This window comes from Somniosus microcephalus, chromosome 3 (genome assembly GCF_052327205.1).
Source record: "Somniosus microcephalus isolate GS21.2 chromosome 3, FLI_Smic_1.0, whole genome shotgun sequence".
NCBI lineage: Eukaryota > Metazoa > Chordata > Chondrichthyes > Squaliformes > Somniosidae > Somniosus > Somniosus microcephalus.
In genome coordinates this window covers 139,661,180-139,681,665 of record NC_140989.1, presented here as the reverse complement: position 1 = coordinate 139,681,665, position 20,486 = coordinate 139,661,180, and the positions used below count along the sequence as shown (strand labels likewise).

Here is a 20,486-nt window from a genome sequence, read left to right as displayed (position 1 = left end):
TTGTTCAATGCAAGTTATATATATGTTGTTTTAAAAGGAGTGTTATACTATGAATACACAATGTCTTATTCTGCTAAGGTGCAGCTTTGAGTCTTTAAGGGTATCGCGTTTAATCGATAAGTAAACACAGGCTCAAATAAATTTTATTGTTTAATTGTTGATTGATCAGAAATCTTTGCGGGTTGGTACGTGTTCATCGGTTTCAGGCTGCGGCTTCAAAACATCCAGCATTTTAACTTTGCATTGCATTGGTAACAAAGTGCAACATCTGGAATATGATGCACGCATTGCGTTGTCTACAATTCAAGCATAGCACTGCAGTACTTGCACGCTTCTTCAATTTTATTCCCACTGTGCAAAATAATAAGTTTACAAATATTATGAACATGCGCCTGAGCTTTTAAAAACAATTCCAATCTCAGAGGCACCACTTCATTTCATCTGTATGAAAGTGCAAAATGTTGCACACACACAGCATAATGTCGGTTGAGTCAAGTGGCCTGACCCAGGATTCAGTGGACATGTATCCTAGAGCCGCTAATCAACTGTAACAGCACTTTTACAAACAATAATTCTAACATAGGCTGCAATTTTTCATTTGCAAAAGTCAGGAGGGTTGCCAACACAGGGCTCAGTGGATTCTGGGTTTACCATTTGCAGCCAGTCCAATCAGAATGAAATTCAATGGTGACATCTGCACCTGACAGCATTTGGTAGATTTCAGCTCATTAAAGTGTCCCTTTCGCATCATAACAAGTAGCTCCACATCATTGTTGCAGGTGCATTCTGATTGGTTCAACAGTTGGCCATGTCTTCTAACAAATTAAATCTTGCAAAAATTGCTTTTCTTTTCAAAATATTGCATGATTGAGTTGTTTACAAATCTGAGCAGGGAAATTAACACTCGTTCAATACATTTTTTCACGCCAAAAGAGGAATTTCATCCTGGCCATTTTCTTTCTGGCTTAGTGTCTGTAGTAGTATTTTCTACATCAAACTGAACAGGGAGAAAAATCACAGCTGTTGAAAGATACAGGTAGTGAATTCAGAAATTTTACATGATCCAATTGTATTATAATAAAACTGCGATCAATAAAAACAGATGATTTGGTCATTCATCTTATTGCTGTTTGTGGGACCTTGCTGTGTGCAAATTGGCTGTCGCGTTTCCCTTACAACAGGGACTACATTTCAAAGGTACTTCATTGGCTATGAAGCACTTGGAGATATCCTGAGGTCGTGAAAGGCACTATATAAATGCATGCTCTTTCTTTTAACATTGCTGGACTTCCAGAACAAATAAACTTGTATTTCACATGTTCCGACAGCAGAACAAGTCTCAACATTTTCCTGCAATTGTGCATACGAAGGCACAAAGCCCTTTGTTCATAATTACAAGCCACTTGTTTACCCATGTAGTTTTCCGCCTACAGTGATCTTTTCAGAAATAGATACGTTTTAATGGACAAAACGCTATCTATTTAGTAGATGAAATAACAGTGATCAGCAATAGATTAGAGATGTGCTGTTCCCTTTTTGATTTGAGGGTTGTACATGCACATACACAAGTGGCTATCCTACCCAAGTAAATACCAGAGTCATCTTATGACCACAGGGGAACTCAGAATGCACTCTCTGTTTGACGACTGTCCATTATTTTACAGCAATTAGTTCTGGAGGTTATATGAAAATATGAACATATTTCTGTCAAAGGTACAAAAAACAATGACTACCAATTACTTAAACATGACCTAAATTTTATTGCAATACAGTTAACCAATTAACAGATATTTCTGCATATAATCAGATCTCAGTTATCACGTTTCGACCAGGTGATTTTACATGTATGAAACATTAGGATGGTTTGCTAAAAATGGCCTCACACATTTAAGTTTGTAAACTTAATGAAAATCTCAATTAAAGCATTACACTAATATTGACTACTGATTAGTAGCTAAGTCTGGATTTTCAATACACTGTTCAAATACTCGTGTACACAATTATTGGACCATATCCTGTCCAAATATTCTAATGAATTTGAGTCAATGATCACCAGTGCATTATTTTTAAATATACGAAATAGATCTATATGCTGGTCCAACATCAAGTCATAGATGAATAAAACTTTCTCCAATATTGGCAGAACACCAATTTAACATTGGCAAAACTGAAGCCAACTTGTTTAGCTCTTGCAAAAATCCCTGTACCATAGTCTCCAATTCCATTTCTTTCTTCAGCTGCTTGCTCAGGCTGAACCTGATGGTGCAACTTCAGTTTTCTGTTTGACCCTGAGCTAGCTTCAAACCCCTCATCCTAGCCACCACCTAGATTGCCTATTTCCACCTCCACACCAACCACCTCTGTCCCTATCTCACCCCCACCGCTGCTGAAAATTTCATCTCAGCCCTCGTCACCTCAAGTCTTCTCTAGTCAATATTCTCCTCACCAACCTCCAAAGTTCCCACCCTACATAAACTACAACTTGTCCAAAAGTCTGCACTCACATCCTCTTCTGCACTTAGTCCCATTTCTCTATCAGCAATGTCCTGTTTGCCAGACATCAAATTCAAAATCCTTGTCCTCTTCCATATTTTCTACACAGATTAAACTCTTTTAGTAAACAAGGCTTTTATTTTCATAGTATTTTTTAAATAAACATGAGACTGCTAAGAACTTTAAGTTAAAATCTCTGTAAATCTAGGTTGCATTTTCAGTGGAATGTGACATTAATAATCCAGCAAAAATCAACAATTTCACCGAGAACAGTTACATTTTGAAAACCACAAGATTTCTTAGTGCAATAAATTCATATACACTTTATTATTTATTTTAATATACACAATAGAGCTATATGGGTGGAATTAATACTAGGAAACATCTCGCACGTCACCAAAAAATGTAGTATATCGAGCTCAGCAGTAACTATATTGTTTTAGGGGTGGAGCTATATTTGCCCTTTAATGAACGGGAAACTACCGTTGTTTTTTGTCTCTATAGATTTTTGCCTGCAACACCTCTGAAATAGGAGGGTGGGCAGAAGGCCTGGTTTCCTACTTCTACCTTTGCCCTCTTTGACCAGCTGTCAGAAAATGTGTGTTAAAACAGCACTGCATCCAATATTTCCTCTCCCCTGCAGTAAAACACTATACCTCTGCCTTGTATGGATCAACGGAGAAGGAATCAGACTTGCATCCTCCCACTATGTGGTGCTGCGAGTTAGTACTTTAACATGCAGAATTAATGCATTAACACACAGCACGACCATGCCACCCAAGTCCTGATCTTTGACAATCAGACGAGAAAAATTATTGCTTAAAATGATGTCGTAAAAGACACATGTAGATGGTTTTAGCTCCAACTAATATTTACCTGCAACTTTGCCAGAACACCTTTCTAAGCAGCATGGCAAGTAATGCTAAATACAGTTGTGACATCAGGTTGGAAGTTATACTGTAGGTCGTGTGTTGGAGTGGCATGGAATGTCAGGCCTGAAGTATAGCTGGGGCATGAGAGTTTAATTCTGGTCCTGAATAACATATTGTAACTCAACTATCAAATTAGCTGTTTCTACTGCTACTTGCAAAGCATTAAGTTTCACAGTGTAGGAGTCCAATACTAATTGATCTGGGAAGTATTCACTAGGTTTCTCAAGGGGCATTTCTAGGCTAACTATTGCTGTTCTATTACCTAAAACAGTCCAGTTCAGATTTTGTTGCGCTGTATACAATCCACAAGCACACCTAGAAAATACCTCCGGCCAGTCAGTGTGCAGAGGCATACTGGGCAGAACTGACCAACGATGACCATACTTAGTGTCACAGAAGTTCTCACCACCATCATGTTCCAGTGAAGAGGCAGTACGCTCCAGTGAGCGGCAGAAACTATCAGCAACAATTCTGTACTCTGTTCGAGAGCAGCCCAGCTCTGCTAATTTATCGTCAGTCACACAGTGGCTCTGTGAAGAGAGTTCAGCTTAGAAAATGTTTCACAATATTCTAATAACTATGCGCGTGATGCACAATAGTTGCAAAAATCACCAAAATCTTCAAAAATACAATTTATTAACTTGTGAAAATTAACTTGTGAAAATTAACTTGATTTCATCATACTCTAATCCAGTATAAATACTATCAAATAAAGTGTATTGGTTGTTCTCATACGCACTCACAACTTTGATGTCAGCAAAACATCTACTGCACCAGTGCGCAAATGAAACCTCTAAATTTTCAGGTTATGAAAATCTGTGTGAAGTACTTCGATCACATTGTTTTATACTATGCTTTTCTAAAATTATGAAGCAAGGCAAAATTCAACTCAAACAATTTACACCAGTTTTAATCGAATTACACGCAAATATGCAGAAAAGAAATCTTGCATGACAAATAGCTCAAATGAAAAGAATCCAGATTCAAGTCTGTAAATACGGTTTTGAGTAATTCTAGGTAGCACATTTTATTATATGTAACGGCACAGAATCATAATGGATCGGATAAAATAATTACGAGGATACCTAATAAAAGGGTTGTGATGATGTCCAACCCTATGAGGGAAGTTTGAATGCTTTATTGTCATCTGAACCATGAAATCAAATTATTTTCTTTGCAATTGCTCCCCCTTGTTATTTTTAAATTGAGTTCATGCCTCTTTTTGTTGTTCTGGTTTTCTCTTATTTTCCCCTTGGTGGCAGGTGTCATGGAACATACTGACAACCAGACTGTTCTACGCAGTTGATGTGCAACGATAGCCACACTAAAGCATTAAAATTGTGAGATAAGCAGTTTTTCCATTACTTAATATATATATTAAACGCACACACACACAGTCAATCTCCCATGGCATTGCACACGGGGAGTCAAGGCCAATTTTATTATTTCAGATCAAGCAGGATTAGAGAGTAGTATAATGTTAGATATGAGACGAAGGCCAATAGAAAGGGAAGGAGAAAGTAGGAGGTAGAGGGAAAGAGAGGGGGAGAGGAATAGATAGGGAGGTGAGCGGAGAGAAAGAGAGGATGGGAGAGAGAATGGGAGGCAGGGCAGAATGGAGTAGGGAGGAGGGAGTGAGAGAAGGTGAGGGAGGGAGGAAGAGGGGAGTGGAAGAGGATGGGGAGTAGGAATAGAGGTGAGGGAGGGCAATAGGGTGCAGTAGAAGGAAGGAATGGAGTAGGAAAGATAGAAGGGAGGAGATGTGCAAAGGGAGAAAGGAGGAGGACAAGGGAGAGGGTGGGACAGGAGGGGAAGGAGACAGGAAGAAAGGAAGGGAGCAGGGGGCAAGAGGGAATGGGAGAGAGGGGCACGGGAGGGGTTGCTGTTCAGTGGGAGTGGGTTGGATGCCAAATACTATGATTTAGCGAAGGTCCTGTTCAGGCTATCATGTAATATTAGGTGGTGCTCGACTGTCCCATAAAGTTACGTTTTCATCACTACCTACAGATGCAGTTTTTATGGAATCCTGAGGCCTTTCATTATTTTTAATATATTGTCGATATATTAGCCAATTTCCCATGGTGCTGCACATGGGAAGTCAACACCAAATGTAGTCTTTAGGTGAAGTGGAGGGCAGGGCAGGCAAGCATATTTCAGCCCCCATTTTAAAGCAATACATTCTGTTCTTACATTTTAAATTATACAAAAGCAAACGCAAAATACTGCGAATGTTGGAAATCTGAAATAAAAACAGAAAATGCTAGAAAAACTCAGCAGGTCAGGCAGCATCTGTGGAGAGAGAAACAGAGTTAACATTTCAGGCCATCGACCTGAAACGTTAACTCTGTTTCTCTCTCCACAGATGCTGCCTGGCCTGCTGAGTATTTCCAGCATTTTCTGTTTTTATTTTAAATAATACTTTGATTTTATGGGCCGGATATTCCGATCCCTACGGGTGTGTTCGCATTGTGTATCCACCCATAGGGACATCGGAAATGCCAGTTTCAGGCATGCACAGCGCATGCGCTGAAAACCGGCATTTCCAATCCGTCAAGAAAGGGCTTGACAGATCCTCCGGCTGCCCTGGAGAAGGGCCTCTGCGGGCGGATAGTTCCGCTTTTTGGAGGCCCTCCGCCCGCATAAAACCCTTACAATTCTTACGCCTGGTAAAACCTGCGTAAGGCCTGCTTTTACCAGGATAAGAGTTGGAAAAAGTAAAAAAAAATTTCACTGATTTATCATTTAAAAATACTTTTTTAAAAAAGGTAAATTTATTTTTAGCCCCGTAAAAAATTTTATTTTTTTCAAAAAATTAAATTTGTTTAAAATACTTAATTTATTGTAATTTCAAGTCATTTTAAAAATGTGATTTGTTTTTAATTTATTTAAAGTTTTACTATGTTTTTTCATTGATCTCCATTCATATATTTGACAGGTCTTCCTGTCAAGTGTATGAAGCGAGATTCCCTTCTGTGATTGGCTCCCCATGGCCCACGTGATCCCAGGGACGCTGCGAACTACCTGCGCCCCTGGGATACGTAGGCCCTGCACACCGGCAGTTTGGTGAGGCCCAGGAGCGGATGTGTGTGCATCCCGGGAGCCCTCAGGTAAGGGCACAGATTTTTCCAGATCGCAGGCCTCCGCCCGCGGGAAGCCTGCGATCGGAAAATACGGGCCTATATTATTATTTTTAGTTAAATGGCAAAATTTGAAATAATTTGTGCAACAGAGAAGTAACGTTCCTTGGAGCATAGGGGCTCTTCTGCAGTACAGGTTGAGGAGCTAGGAGCTGCAAAAGCTGAGGTGCTGCAGTGCCACCACTGATGAGAGGGTATAATTACAGGGTGACAAATTTACATAGGCAGATTCCATTCTACATGTGGTCATAGGTATTTATAATGGAGAAAAATTGACACAGGAAATGGATATAGGTTTAAGATCTTTATCAGTGTTTTTTTCCCCAGTCATTAAGTATGTTATTTTATAACTTGAGAGGGGATAAAAACTATTCCTTATTGTATTTAATGTGAGTTTTTAAACATATAATAAAACTTCTATGGATCAGCGTTAATTGAAATTTTTTTTTGAAAAATCTGCCAAATAAAGCACAAACCTTATGTCCAACGTAAGTAGCTAGATGACATTCAGTACAGCCTCCTCCTAGTACAGCCAAAGGTTCTTTGAGTGTGAGTCGCATCACACATTCTGCAGATTGACAGACAAGCTACAACATACAGGTAGATAAACTTAGCAAAGAACGCATGCAAATTTAATGTAGAAAATTCTGACATAACCACCTTATTCAGACGTGTATGTTTGAAGAAATATATAATTTATATTACACTCGCAGATGACAAAACATTATTTTCAAGTATACATTTTCTAGAAGCACACTTTGAACAGAAATATTTCTGTGGAACAAGGTCATTTTCAACTGAGTGCTGCAATCTGCCTCATCTGTTGTTTTTCTCTGATTTTATATCACTAAAACCATCAATCTAACACCAGTTAGGTATAAAGGAGCTTCACATTGGAAAAAAATTATTCTAATTTCAATGGCTTATTTAATCCTTCTTTGAACTGTGTGCTGTTATGTTGTAAAGAAACATTGTACAAATTATCACGTCCCTTTGGGTTCTTTGCAATCCTCTGAATCAAGCTTCGTGATTTTCAAATCATTAGATGTAGAGACAACAAAAAAAACAGGGTTTAAGAAACTGGTGGATCAGAATGTTCTCCCAAATGTTCTTAACTATGTGCTGCAGTGCCTTTAATGTATTGTTTTCACTGGGGGAGGCAATTGATTTTCCTTTGTGCAGTGCATTCTAGGAAATATGACATAATTGTAATTTGTGCATTGTAGCATTGCTGTAAAGCCTTTCAATTAAATTTATTTCATACATAAACACAACAGATTAGATATTTTACAAACCAAAATACTCCAGTTTTACAATGCAGCTACAGAGCGCAATCCAGCCACAATGGTCTCATCCTTCCCAGAATGCACTTCATAAAGGAGCAACAATGGGTGTTTTCCTTATAGTGAAACGATACAATTCATTATTTGTCTCTCTCTCTCTACAACACAGGGCAAATGAGCCAGAAGACTTGGTAGTGAAGTTTGCTTGTGAGTGAACTGTTAAAGAAAACAATTTCTAAAAGAAAGAATTCAAGATTCTTTAATGTTATGCCGCTCTGCAGCTTCCTAAGGTATAACTTTAAGTTTCCTTTTGAATGAATTCCCAAACGGTGTTCCCTGAATTAGGTGGCAGCTTATTCCACAAGTAAGCAATCCTGCTTGAGAAAAAATTCTTTCTGAATTCCAGTTTAGTAAATGTTTCATTATGTAAAAGCAACGCTCTTATCCTGTAATCCTGATTAAATTAAACAAAACTGTTAGCGTCCACTTCATCTGCTCTTCTTACTTAAAAAAAACAACTCCTATTTCCTTGCTTTGTGAAGAAAATAATCTTTGTTCTCTTATCTTGTCTTCATAGTTCAATGATCCAAAATATCATTGTGGCTTTCTGCCCCCTTCTAATGGATCAATGCCTCTTTGGAGGTCTAGTGACCGACACTGAATACAATAATCTAAGCACAGTCTTGTCAGCATATTATACAGAACAAAAAAACTTCCTTGGAATTGTACCCCATGATTTTAGCAATGCAGCTTAACATTCTGTTTGCCATATTAATCACCAGTTTGCATTGGAGATACTTTTAAAAGTAACAGTTTGCAGGGAATTTCAATTTATTTTACTGTTCAACATCATGAAAGTTATAACCACCCAATTTGTAAATGAAGTTTTTTTTTCTGCCTATATCCAGGTCTTTGTGATAATGAACGTTAAACACCATTTGCTTATTATTAGCCCATGTGATGAGCGCTTTAAATAATTGACTCTACTAAGCATTCTGCCATCCCACACTTTTCTGTGCCATCAGCAAATTTAGAAATTCTGTTTCTAATCCTCTAATCTAGCTCATTTGTAGTCTGTGAAAAGTAGAGATCTAATGACTGGTCTGTGGCATTGTCCACTAGACATCTCCCAGCTCAAATAATACGCATTTATAATTAGTCTGAGTTTCCTGTTGTCTAACCAGTTTTTCATCCACTAATTCCACAAGTCCTTACTTTTGTTCGGCCTCTTTATCAAATGGCTTTTGAAAATCAAGAAGCTTAATTTCACAGGATGCCACAGACTCTAAAGAGGCCAAATAAGTTTGTGAAAGACTTAACATAAAGGCTTGCAAGGAACTATAGCCCCAAGAGATTATCTTGTTTTCCAGAACCCTTATTGTGAATCTTGAAACCCTATTGAGTCACCTCCAATAGGAGAATTAAAAGTTAATATAGTTATAATATCTACTCCGGGAGAACCTGCCTTAAACTCATAATCTACCAATCTTTGTAGATGTAACAGATTTTTTAGAATCACATGCTTAATGGGCCCTTCTCCAAGGCCCAACGTCATGTAACAAACCCCTCACATTTACTGCAATATACTGTGTAGAACTCAAAATTCCTCTTAATATAAAAAATGAATACTTTTTTTCATAGTTAACAATCCACAAATTAAATCACCAGATGATGCCTCTCAAATGGGATTTTGATCATTTTCATTAGTGGGTCACCCACTAGGCAAACAGAAAGTATAGTTACTGAAGGAGATAAATTCTATCAGTTGTAAACTGGCTGGTGCAGGATGGGAAATAATATTAGTCTCTTCTAAGAGAGGAAATCTGTCAGTAGCTAAATTAATTCTGTATCTTGCACCTTTAGTATAGCTTATGCAATATTCCATTCTCCCATGTGGCACAGAGTGATTCGCTTTGAAGTGCATGCTTTGCTATGTCTGCTTAGCCAAAGGTGTCAACGTGATAGAGAACTTGAAGCAGTTGGCAGTCAATGCGACGATTCCAAGCAGCCCCCTCCTTTTAATGTTGAGGTTTTTTTTTAAATGGGACAAGAAAGCAAATGACTGGAACAACTGTAGACTTGGCAGTCTTGCTTGAACTCAATGCTCCAGCAATGTCCTGGAATTCTTCCAATCAATGGTTTTATGAACCTTGGTGAAATCTTTGCCTGAATCCACATAATTCAAAGTTGTGGTTCAGAACAATATTTGAGGTACCAGTCACGACACTCAAAAACAGAAGCTATCTTCCTGCATATTATACAAATTTAGAATCTAGGATATGTCACAAAATCAATTTTAAATGTAAAAGTGTTAACAGAAGAACTCAACTATTAAACTTTACTAAACATTGACCCACAAACTGAAACAGATGCATTAACGCACTCAGTTTTATTTCATTTAATGACAAGAGCAGCATAGAACTAACATGGTGACAGTAGGTGAAAAGTAACTCCGAGAATCATACTGCATAAATTGTATGTGGAAAAGAGTAAAGAATCTGATTTTTAATGGCAATGTGTTATGTTGCTTAAAATGATCAGAATAGTGCAGCCTTGGACTAGATGCCCTATCTGGAGTTAATGAAATCTTGAAGGTTCAAAAGTTTTTTCTTTCTACAGGGATTTGACGCTGATAATCCCCATTTCCCTACCCTTTTGGCTATAAGCCTGCTTCATCTATTCGCTGCTATTTCAATCCAAATTGTGGGCACAGCCTCAAAGGTTTGTTTCTTTACACAATTAAGAAAATAAAAACACATCAACAAAACTGGATTTTTCAGCTTCAATTAATTTGTGGCTCTGATTCACTCGCCATTCACAAGTTTTGTAATAAATGCTGTTCGATTGATACATAATGAAAAATCACTGAATTAGAATTAGATGATCTGGCACCCACCAGAAGAACAATACAACTCTGACATAGAGAATATTTAACCTACCTTCAGCTCATTCACTCCAGCTTCACTTCGATTGCATAGTAACAAACTACACACAGGCTTGTTCTCATTCGGGACCAGATGCAGGAATTGCTTGGAACCACACTTCACAACACACAGGTTCTTAACGTTGCCATAGCAGCTGGGGGAAATGGGATGATAATATGAACTAATGGATTGCGCACCTAGTAAATTCAAAATGTCCAAAAATTACAAAATTGCAGATATTACAGTACAAAGAAATGGAAAAATCCACTAATTAAAAATTAGATCAAATGTGGAGAAATGTAATAATAATCCATACAAATTAACATTTCAGATAATGTAGTACATTAACAAATCTAATTACTGAGTAAAACATTAATGGAATATGGAATGTTATTGCAAATGTTTAATGATAAACCTTGATTGCCTAACAACAAGCAATTTGCCAGATTAAGTGTGCTATTAAATTAAATTGTCATTAAAAAGATCAAATAATCTAACTCTTATTGATAATGTTATCATTCAAACATGTATTTGCAGACTGTATGCTATTAGTTTAGCAGCAGTTATTCAGTAGGTAGGGATGAAGGGTAAAACTATTTGGAATGTAGTATATAAATAAGAAAAACCTTTTGTGTTGTAATTTGATCAACACTACCTCATATCCATCCTAAACAAAAATAGGCAAAATTAAGTGTATGAAGATAAAGGGGTAGAATTTTTGCAGGGGTTCTCCTGATTGTCCATCATAATTTCAGTGAAAGAACGGTGGAAATCCCAGAGAAACGGCATGAGGGGCACTACAGTGGGCGATCGGTAGAACCGCAGCAGAAATTCCAGGCAAAAGTATTAGAATATTTTATTTTACTGCATAAAGCAATTTAGAGTTTCAGAACAGATGTGATGAGGCTAGTAAGATGAAGTTTTGACTTTGCTCAAAAAATCCTCCAAAATAACGTTTTAATTAATTTGAAGGAAATTTGCACCATTATAGGATCTAGCCTGCTGAATTTGTGCCTCAGTGCTCATACATGTGGCATCTCACTTTCCCTCATCTGCAGACATGAGGTTAACTTCCACACGTATGCTACTTATTATTTAGCGTATGCAGACACAGCATACAATTCCATCCATCTTAGACCATCATCATCGCCAGCATGCAAAGTGTGTAGACCACTAGATCGTTTAGATAGTGGGAATGATTCAACAATGTGGGACATGGTTTCTATTTGTCTGCAAGGTCATTGGTGTCGTCATGAAGGCCCCATAGGTGAAGATTTGAGGCAATTTTGATTACCACTACTAATGGCCCAGAAATTCGGGCCGATGGCTTCCCGTGGGTTTAAGCCCCCGTACCTTGCGCGCTGGCCGTTGTGCTGTGAGCCCCTGTGGAATTCCGATCCTGGGCCTGCTCCAACTGCTGGCGTGCAGTGCTTGCATATCCCAGGGGCGCAGTTAGTTCGATGCGTCCCCTGGGATCACGTGGGCCATGGAGAGCCAATGGTAGCAGGGAATGCTTCATTTATAAGTTTGACAGGAAGGGCTGTCAAAACTTAGAAATACTACGGGCCCCAAAACATCACTAAATCTTCAAATAATTTTTTTTTAAAACCAACACATTTTTTAAATAAACTATAAATTACATGAAATAACTATTTTAAACAATAATTTAAATTTTTGAAAAAAATAATTTTATTTTCTAACGGGGCTAAAAATAAACTTACCTTGCTTTAAAGTATTTAAAAATAATAAAACTGTGGAAAAAATGTTTTAATTTTAATTAATTCACCACTTACCTTGTAAAAAAAACAGGCCTTGCGACTGCTTTTTATGTGTAACTTCTGGAGACTTACCCTCCCGGGAAAACCTGCAAAAAAAACGTAAGTTCGATGCGCACGCGCAGCCTCTCCTGCGCACGCGTTCGAGCTCTGAACCTTCTTTCAGGGGAATGGAAGTGCCGGTTTCCCGCGCATGCGCAGTGCATGCAGGAAACCGGCACTTCCATTGGGCCTACGGGTGAGTACCCCGTGCGTACTCACCCGTGGAGACCCGAAGTTCTGGGCCATTAATATCTGCTTCATTGGCTCAATGTCCATTTTTTGAATATGCCTCTGTGAAGTGCGTTGTTACATTTTACGACTTTAGAGGAGCTCTATAAATTCAACTGGTTATTGTTGTTGCCCTAATCTTACACACTCCATTCATTTATTTTTGATGTACTCTGTAATTTGCGAATATATTAATTATCCAATTGTTCTAAATGCTGGATCAAAACTAAAGTACCTGATTGTTTTTGTAATAAATTGGCCCTGAAATTGCGGTGTGTATGATGGCGTACTCGCAGTACGGCATCGTATTTTCTTTGAAATGCACCACTTGCGCATGTGCGAAATCCAGAACTTGCAGCTTGTCAACGTTGACGGGCCTTCTGTGGGGGTCACAAAAAAGCAATCGCTGGCGCAGAGTTGTCAACTGGCCAGCTATTGCACATGGAAGTCTTACGGTTGATGTAAGCAGACGCAGGGCCTGCTTTCATCAGTGTAAGGGGATATCTAAGCCATGAATTAAACATTTTCATATCCTAAATTATCCACATATACTGTATGAAATTAGTTTATGCAAATATTGGCCCGGATTACAGTTTTAATGATGTATAAAATTATCAAAAAATTTAATTTTTAGTGAGGTTGGTGGAATGAAGGTAATTATGAATAAAATTCCAATTCTGTACATTGTATAATTATTAGATTTGGGGATTCCATTGCATCTCAGTAGGGGATTCCCTTCGTAAATGATTGAAATGGAATTCTGCTTATTGATTGGAGGACCAGGCCCACGTGATCCCAGGTACACTACCCCACCGCCTGCACCCCTGGGATCCGTGGGCTATTACGCTGCCCTCCGCCTTAAGGCATTTTCGCAGCCTGGCCGCCAGCCAGCTGGTACTTTCGTAATTCTTTCGCGGATCGGAGGCGTACTCCGGAGGTACGCCTCTGACCGCAATTTCTAGCCCAATATTGATTTTTTAAAGGGAGAGACATTTTCAAATATGATCTCTAGTAGATCCATTTTAATTGTGTAACTGGGAACAATACAAAAACCATGCCACATGAATGTGTATATAGTTTATTAGCAAGGCATCATATTGCAGAGGATAACATTTTTGTGCTGTTGTGGACAACTGATGGCACTTTTGTATTTGGTGATTCTTTAGTTCAGGTCATAGGAGACTGACATACATGTGCCAGCTCCATGTAATTTGACACATCCCTTTTCCTGATGGCAGAATTGTGGACATACTTGTTAGTCTCCCTCCGTTACCTGTGTTGCTATAGTGTAAAAAGGACTTAAAATACAAGGCTTTGAACCAACAACAGAGTTGTGCAGGAGCAATGTAGATTGACTCAACCACTCATTTTCTCTCCCTCTAATGGAACCACTCAAACCACTGCTATGGTCAGATGACTTGGCCCAGAATGGAAAACTGCAATTACTGGTGTAATTCTGTGTTCTACTATTGCCACGCACACCAAGGTTGGGCATTTACACACTGCTGATTGATTTCTGACACCATCAATGTCATTAAGTTCAGCTTAACTAAACAGTCTTTTTGTTGAAATCAGTAAAATCAGCGTTAATAAAAACGAGTGCTGCTGCGTTTGGGTGAAATTGGTGGGGTGATGGGCCGAACATGGGGTTTCTCTTTTGAAGTATTTTGTTTTCTATGTGAAAAAGTATCAACTATCACCGACCAAAATGGTTTCCCACATAGGAACACTAACAATATACAGTTTGAGATAGTCTGGTTGTCTGGTTTTCTGCATTAATTCAATAAGGATGTCAAAAATAAAGAATTGATTGTAAAAGGTTGCAAAATCATATAGGTGGCATATTAATCTAAAAAGATGATTTGAAAAATTTAGGCATTTGAAGTCAGCAGTCTGCACTTGACTTAACACTAAAGATACCAAGTTGTTTCAGAGACAGATGTACAGAAGTTTAAAAAAATATTATTTTGATGTCTTTTCAGTACTGCCAACCTTTGTCCACATTATTGAATTGGAAAAGCACTGCAAAAAAAGGTTGATTGAGTTCTGATTAGCAAAAATATTATGTTTTGTTTTCCCATGGGTCTACACCAATACACATTTTACATCTCAAACACCAAACCACAGAAATTGAGTTGTAAAAATGATGCAGAAATAGCAAGCAGTACACAGACTACTTAATTTGCATGTGCTCGTGAGAAAGACCTGATGAACTCATTCGCACATGCAGCATCGGTAAATTACAGTGCCCTGCCTTTCACACGCTCTAAATAAAAAGGTACAGTAAACTGCCAACCCTCTATTAGCCTCCATATAATCATTCAGTAACAGAAGCTTGTTTCATGACTATCCCAGTAAAACTTTATGGTGCTAGGACGGCATGAATAACTCAAGCTACTGAAAAATACAACTTTCTAATACGCTCCCTACTTGTCAAAAAATGCTGTGGTTTCATGAACTTTGCTCAGCATTTCCTGAAGTCAGGTAACAATTGTTGCTTCAATCTTAAATTTCAAATGGAGTGTTTTTATTCAAGTCATAAAAATACACTAGTACAGAATATTACAAATAACTAGGGTACTGTACCCAAAAAGGAATTTAATGTTGCAATGGAATCTTTGGATTTGATAAACTACAAGTGCAACTTTAGTCTTTGAACTCTCTCAGACTAAATTATTTACATCTGGTGATTTTTTGACGCACATTGCTATTTCATCTGAGACTTGGATCTGAATCCAGTCGATGCTGACTCTAGCTCTAAGGGTTCTCTATGGGACGGATTTCACCAATTGTTTAGTGGTTGTGGGCCCACAGCACAAAATACTCTTGAGGACTCGGGCAGGATTCCTTCTCCTGATTGATGCCCAGTGACCCTTGCTGGAAAGTACTTGTGCATGGAAATCAGCTAAGAACAGGATTGAGCTCAGCTATGATAGCACCCACTGTAGAACAGTCTATTGACTCTCATTGTCCGAGCTTCCACAGAAGTATGGCCACTTGGAGAAAACTGGAATTTATATATTGTCTAGTCGTTGATGATGCACTCACAAAAGATTACTAGTAACTGGTATTCACTCGCCATCTGTCATTTGCTCTAATGATATGCCATTGCCAAAAAACATCATAAATAGAATTCACAGGATTAATTTCTCCACAAGTTTTTAAGTAGGTTTAATATATTCCACAAAGAAATTCAAAAGAGCCTTTTATAGACTATAATGGTTTGAACTTTTGATTTGGATTGATTATATTGTAGTTGCACTTGCAGCAACTTTACTATCTTTGAACATAATTGGTTGTTATTTGAATTGGATTTTGAGAAATTTCCTTTTGAAGATATTGGCCCGGAATTTCCTGAAACAATGGCATAAGTACAGCATCATGTCGATTTTAAGCAGAAAAGATGAAGAAAATTCAGGCATCAGTGACTTGCAACTTTTTTTTGCGAACCACTTTCCTCCAGCTTTTGCACCAATTCCACAAAACCTCCAGCAAATTCCTCTGCTGCTCATTAACACATATCTGTTCCCATGCAAAGGAGCAGCTTACACAAATATCCTGCATTCATGCTAGTTTTCCCCAGGTGTAAATTTTATGCAAAACAATTTAGGCGCAGCAGGGACTAGTGATTATTTATGCAGTTTTACAGCGTTTATTTACCTTTTCTTACTGAGACCTACACTGTATTATCTACATCCTTGAATTCCTTTTTATGGAATCAGAAAGTGTTTATTAAAAATTGAAACGCTTTCACAATGCGCATAAATGATGGTTTGAAGGCTTCAAATTTTAATTTTCAAAGAAAAAGAGGTTCTTAAAGAATGAATTGGGTGTAAATTCTGTGCTTTCCTCAGGTCTGTTGTTTACGCTGATTTCTGCTTGTTTACACCAGTTTTTATGTTATGGCATATGCTAATAAGATAGGCAGGACATTTTGGCGCAAGTTCTGATCGGCATAGAAACTGGCATATTTTTCGATCTAGAAGATTCCTGACCAATTGTTTCCACAAGAATAGAAACATTTGAGAAGAGGAGGTAGAAAGTAAAGGGTTGGGACAAAAGGAAGTTTCTCGGATTACAAATATATGGCGAGGTATTCTACAAGAGTCTGCCTTGGGGCTGCTCTTATTTACAATATACATACAAATAATCAGAATTTAGGAATTAGGGAAATATCAAAACTTGCAGATGACTGCAAATTGGAGGTTATGGGAAATTGTGAAAGACTTCAGGAGGGCACAAGATAGGCTACTGCTGGGCAGATAGGTGGCAAATGAACAATAGAAAAATGTGAAGAAATTGTTTTGAAAGCAATAGGAAGATTACATCTTAAATGGCAAGCATTTGAATTGTGTAGAGGGATAGAGCAACTTTGGTGTGCAAATACACAGGTTACTAAAGATGGCAATTAAAGTAGAAAAGGCCATAAAATGGTTAGTAGTTAAAGGTATAGAATGTGTTGAACTTGAGTTCAAGACCTTAGCTGACCGGAGTTGGGAGTATTTTGCACAGTTCTGGGCAGCCCATTATAGGAAGGATATAACAGCAATGCAAACGGTGCATGAGAAGGTTAAGGGGTGACCTAATAAAAGGTCTTCAATATTAGTGGGGTTATAAGGTAAACAGTGCTGCGTTGTTTCCACAGGCTGTCGAAGACACAAAGTTAAGTGCAGTACTGAGGGAGCACTGCATCATTGAAACTGTAATCTTTCAGATGAGACATTAAACTGAGGTCCCGTCTGCCTGCTCAGGTGGACACAAAAGATCCTGCAACACTGTTTGAAGAACAGCAGGGTCTTCCCCCGGTGTCCGGGCCAACATTTATCCCTAGCCAAAACCACCAAAATCAGATTAACTAGTTATTCATCTCACTGCTGTTTGGGGCACCTGGCTGTGTGCAAAGTGGCTGCCACATTTGTCTACAGAACAGCAGCTGACTTCAAATGTAATTCATTGGCTGTAAAGTGCTTTGGGATGTCCAGAGGACGTGAAAGGTGCTATATAAATGCAACTTTGTTCTTTCTTTATAATCACAAAAAGAATTAAACAGGAGATTAGAAAAATATCCTTACACACAGGATTAAACCGAGACTTCTCAAAGCTGTACATCTCAGCCACTCATAGAATAAACTTGCTCAGCCATTGGAATGCTACAGTATAATCTTCACTAATATATTTTATTTTTATTGTATTGAATTGAAAATCTCACACTTATTGCACCCATTATCATCTCCTGATCAGGTCACAATTTATTCATATTTTATTGGAGGAGTACATTCATCCCACGCACTATACGATGAATGTGGTCTAAACCATGTTTAAAAACAATTCTATTATTATTAGTGATAAAATTAGAAATGTATTCTTCCACTAATGTGTTGGTTGCAAAAAGTATTCTGAAACCAATACTCAGGAAATCATTGCAGCCGAACGAGCAGCATGTAGCACTGAATAACAACCATGAAAAAAATATTATCCCACTCATTTGGCTTGGCAATTGTACAATGTTTTTTTTGCTAGATTTGAGAAATGCAGTATTTCGCCATCTGACATTTGGATCAATGCTGAACCCCAACTATTCTAGCATAAATTTTATTTCCAACCATTAATTTGATCATAAATATATATATTAATTTTTCAATCACTGCACGATTTTTCAATCATTGCATGAAAAACATATCACATTTTAAGATATTTTTAGCTATTTATAAACTGAAACCCATTATTTTTAAAGTACCATGCCCTAAATTACACAACATTGAAAGTTATCCAAATTAGCAATCTCCATTGAAAGTAGCAGCATTCATTCCAATACAACATTTACATTTCTGTATTGGAGCTGCTAGTTCTTTTCATATTTTTCCACTATTTAGATCCTCCATACCACACTATTCCTCGACCAAATTTGCAGGTGGGTGACCTGCTCCCAAGTCTCTCTCTATGCTGGTCACTGGATGCTAGGAGCTGTACAGGATCAATAAGTGTGATTAGCTCTTGACTTTTCTTGTATCAACTCAGTACCTCTTCCTGCCAGCATGGGTGACACTCAGAATTTATCATGTAGGAAACTGCAGGGACAAACTTGATGACTATTATCCTGTGGCACGGCACTAGAAGAAATTTCAAAAAATATATACAGAAAGCAGCACAAAATACCGAAAGAGTGATGGATTTAGTCCTCATTTGGTGTTGCTATTGTATTTTTATCTTGGGAAAATGGTGCCTTTTGCTGTCTAATTTGCCAACTAGATACAGATTTTGATTGTTGCTAGGCAGAATGGGAAACTAAACTGCAGGCAATTACTCTGATGGCCAATAGAACGTTGAGTTATATTCACAAAGGCAATTGATTTTGGGTCATCATATAATTAAGTGAGTTATGTGATTGTGTTATAGTTAGGTTAGTGGCACAATAAATTCTTACTGCTGAAAAACATAGGTCATTGTTTTGGAGATATAAAATAGATGACTCCACCCACACCCACCGCCTCTCAGTAATATCTTAGAAGTTAAACAAAAACCACAAACAATGGGCTTATGTATGAAGAACATTTTGTACATTTTCACCATCAAAGAATGAACCTGTAGACAAACATCACATATTATCTCAGTATCAGAGATACTAATACAAGCGTACATTGTCAGTGGATAACATACTGACCTGTCAATTGAATCAGAGGCTCCATGAGGGCAACTCCAAGTCGATCTTCCACCATCACTTGTTGCTCCTGGAGATACTGTTTTAGAATTGGATGGATCACTTTCTGGCACACCACAAGGTGAACTTGGTCACAAACTAGCTGTTTTCCCACCTTCAGAAGCTGTGCAAGTGATTCATCTTCTGGGCAGAAACCCGATGCTACCTCCCAGTTTCCATTCCCGCTGTCAACAATATCTCCTGACATGGAGACATTGAATACAGCAATCTTAATACAACCAAAAGTCAACTTTGTGATATCTATTGTCGTTGAATGAGATGCAAATATTTCTATAAGGATTCCAGAAAGCACAAAGGAGTCAGTAACACTTTGTCCCTCAATGGGAACAATCAGCATCTTTCCCAAGGATACGTTATCTCCAATCACAGATGGAATTGTATAAAAGAATGCCTTTAGCACTAAGGAACTGATGTAGTCAGCTTCTTTAGTCGTCAACATGCAAGTAGGTTTATTTATCACTGCACGTACGAGTGAAAGCAAAGTCTTGCTGTTACTAAAATCTATTTGTATTCGGCAGCTACATTCCTCAGAAGTTAGATAGTCAATGCAAATATTCAGAAGGTGTTTATGGATTTTGACAATGTGACTGCTTGGAATATTAAGTCGTTTTGCATTTTCAGCCAAATTACAGCAGAGAATTGCTGTAAACAGTCCAGAATCACTAAATCGAGACACATGATTCAACACTGAAGCTATTAGCAGCTTTATCACAGGATGGGACACAGAAAGATTACCCAAAAGGGCAGAAGACTGTGATGTGGTTAGAACGTAGCCTCCCACAGCATTGTGAATTAATTTTAGTCTACCAAATGGACCATAACAGGACTCCACAATTCCTCTGAGAGTGGAAAGAGCTTGACAAAGTACATCAATATTTAAGTGTCCAGAGCTGCATAAAGATGATATTTTAGGTACAATGCTGGACATCATTCAGGTAGGGTGGAAGATTTTAA

At 38.1% G+C, this 20,486-nt stretch overlaps 1 protein-coding gene across 1 annotated transcript; it reads right to left on the bottom strand.

Moving 5' to 3' along the window:
* Positions 1-1,740: 1,740 nt before the first annotated feature.
* On the bottom strand, positions 1,741-20,468 carry mkks (MKKS centrosomal shuttling protein). The gene is made up of 4 exons (XM_085981674.1): positions 19,476-20,468; positions 10,785-10,966; positions 7,039-7,149; positions 1,741-3,955 (listed from the first exon to the last, which is right to left on the bottom strand). The coding sequence occupies exons 1-4, from the start codon at positions 20,461-20,463 to the stop codon at positions 3,515-3,517; spliced, it is 1,722 nt and encodes a 573-aa protein (XP_085837800.1). The 5' UTR covers positions 20,464-20,468; the 3' UTR covers positions 1,741-3,514.
* Positions 20,469-20,486: the final 18 nt, after the last annotated feature.

Coding starts and splice junctions, on each gene's coding strand:
- mkks (XM_085981674.1), bottom strand. CDS start 20,463: ATGATGTCCAGCATTGTACCTAAAATATCATCTTTATGCAGCTCTGGA. Junction 7,150..10,784: donor CTGGAGTGAATGAGCTGAAG/GTAGGTTAAATA, acceptor TGTATGTTGTAG/CTTGTCTGTCAATCTGCAGA. Junction 3,956..7,038: donor CTACTTACGTTGGACATAAG/GTTTGTGCTTTA, acceptor CTCTCTTCACAG/AGCCACTGTGTGACTGACGA.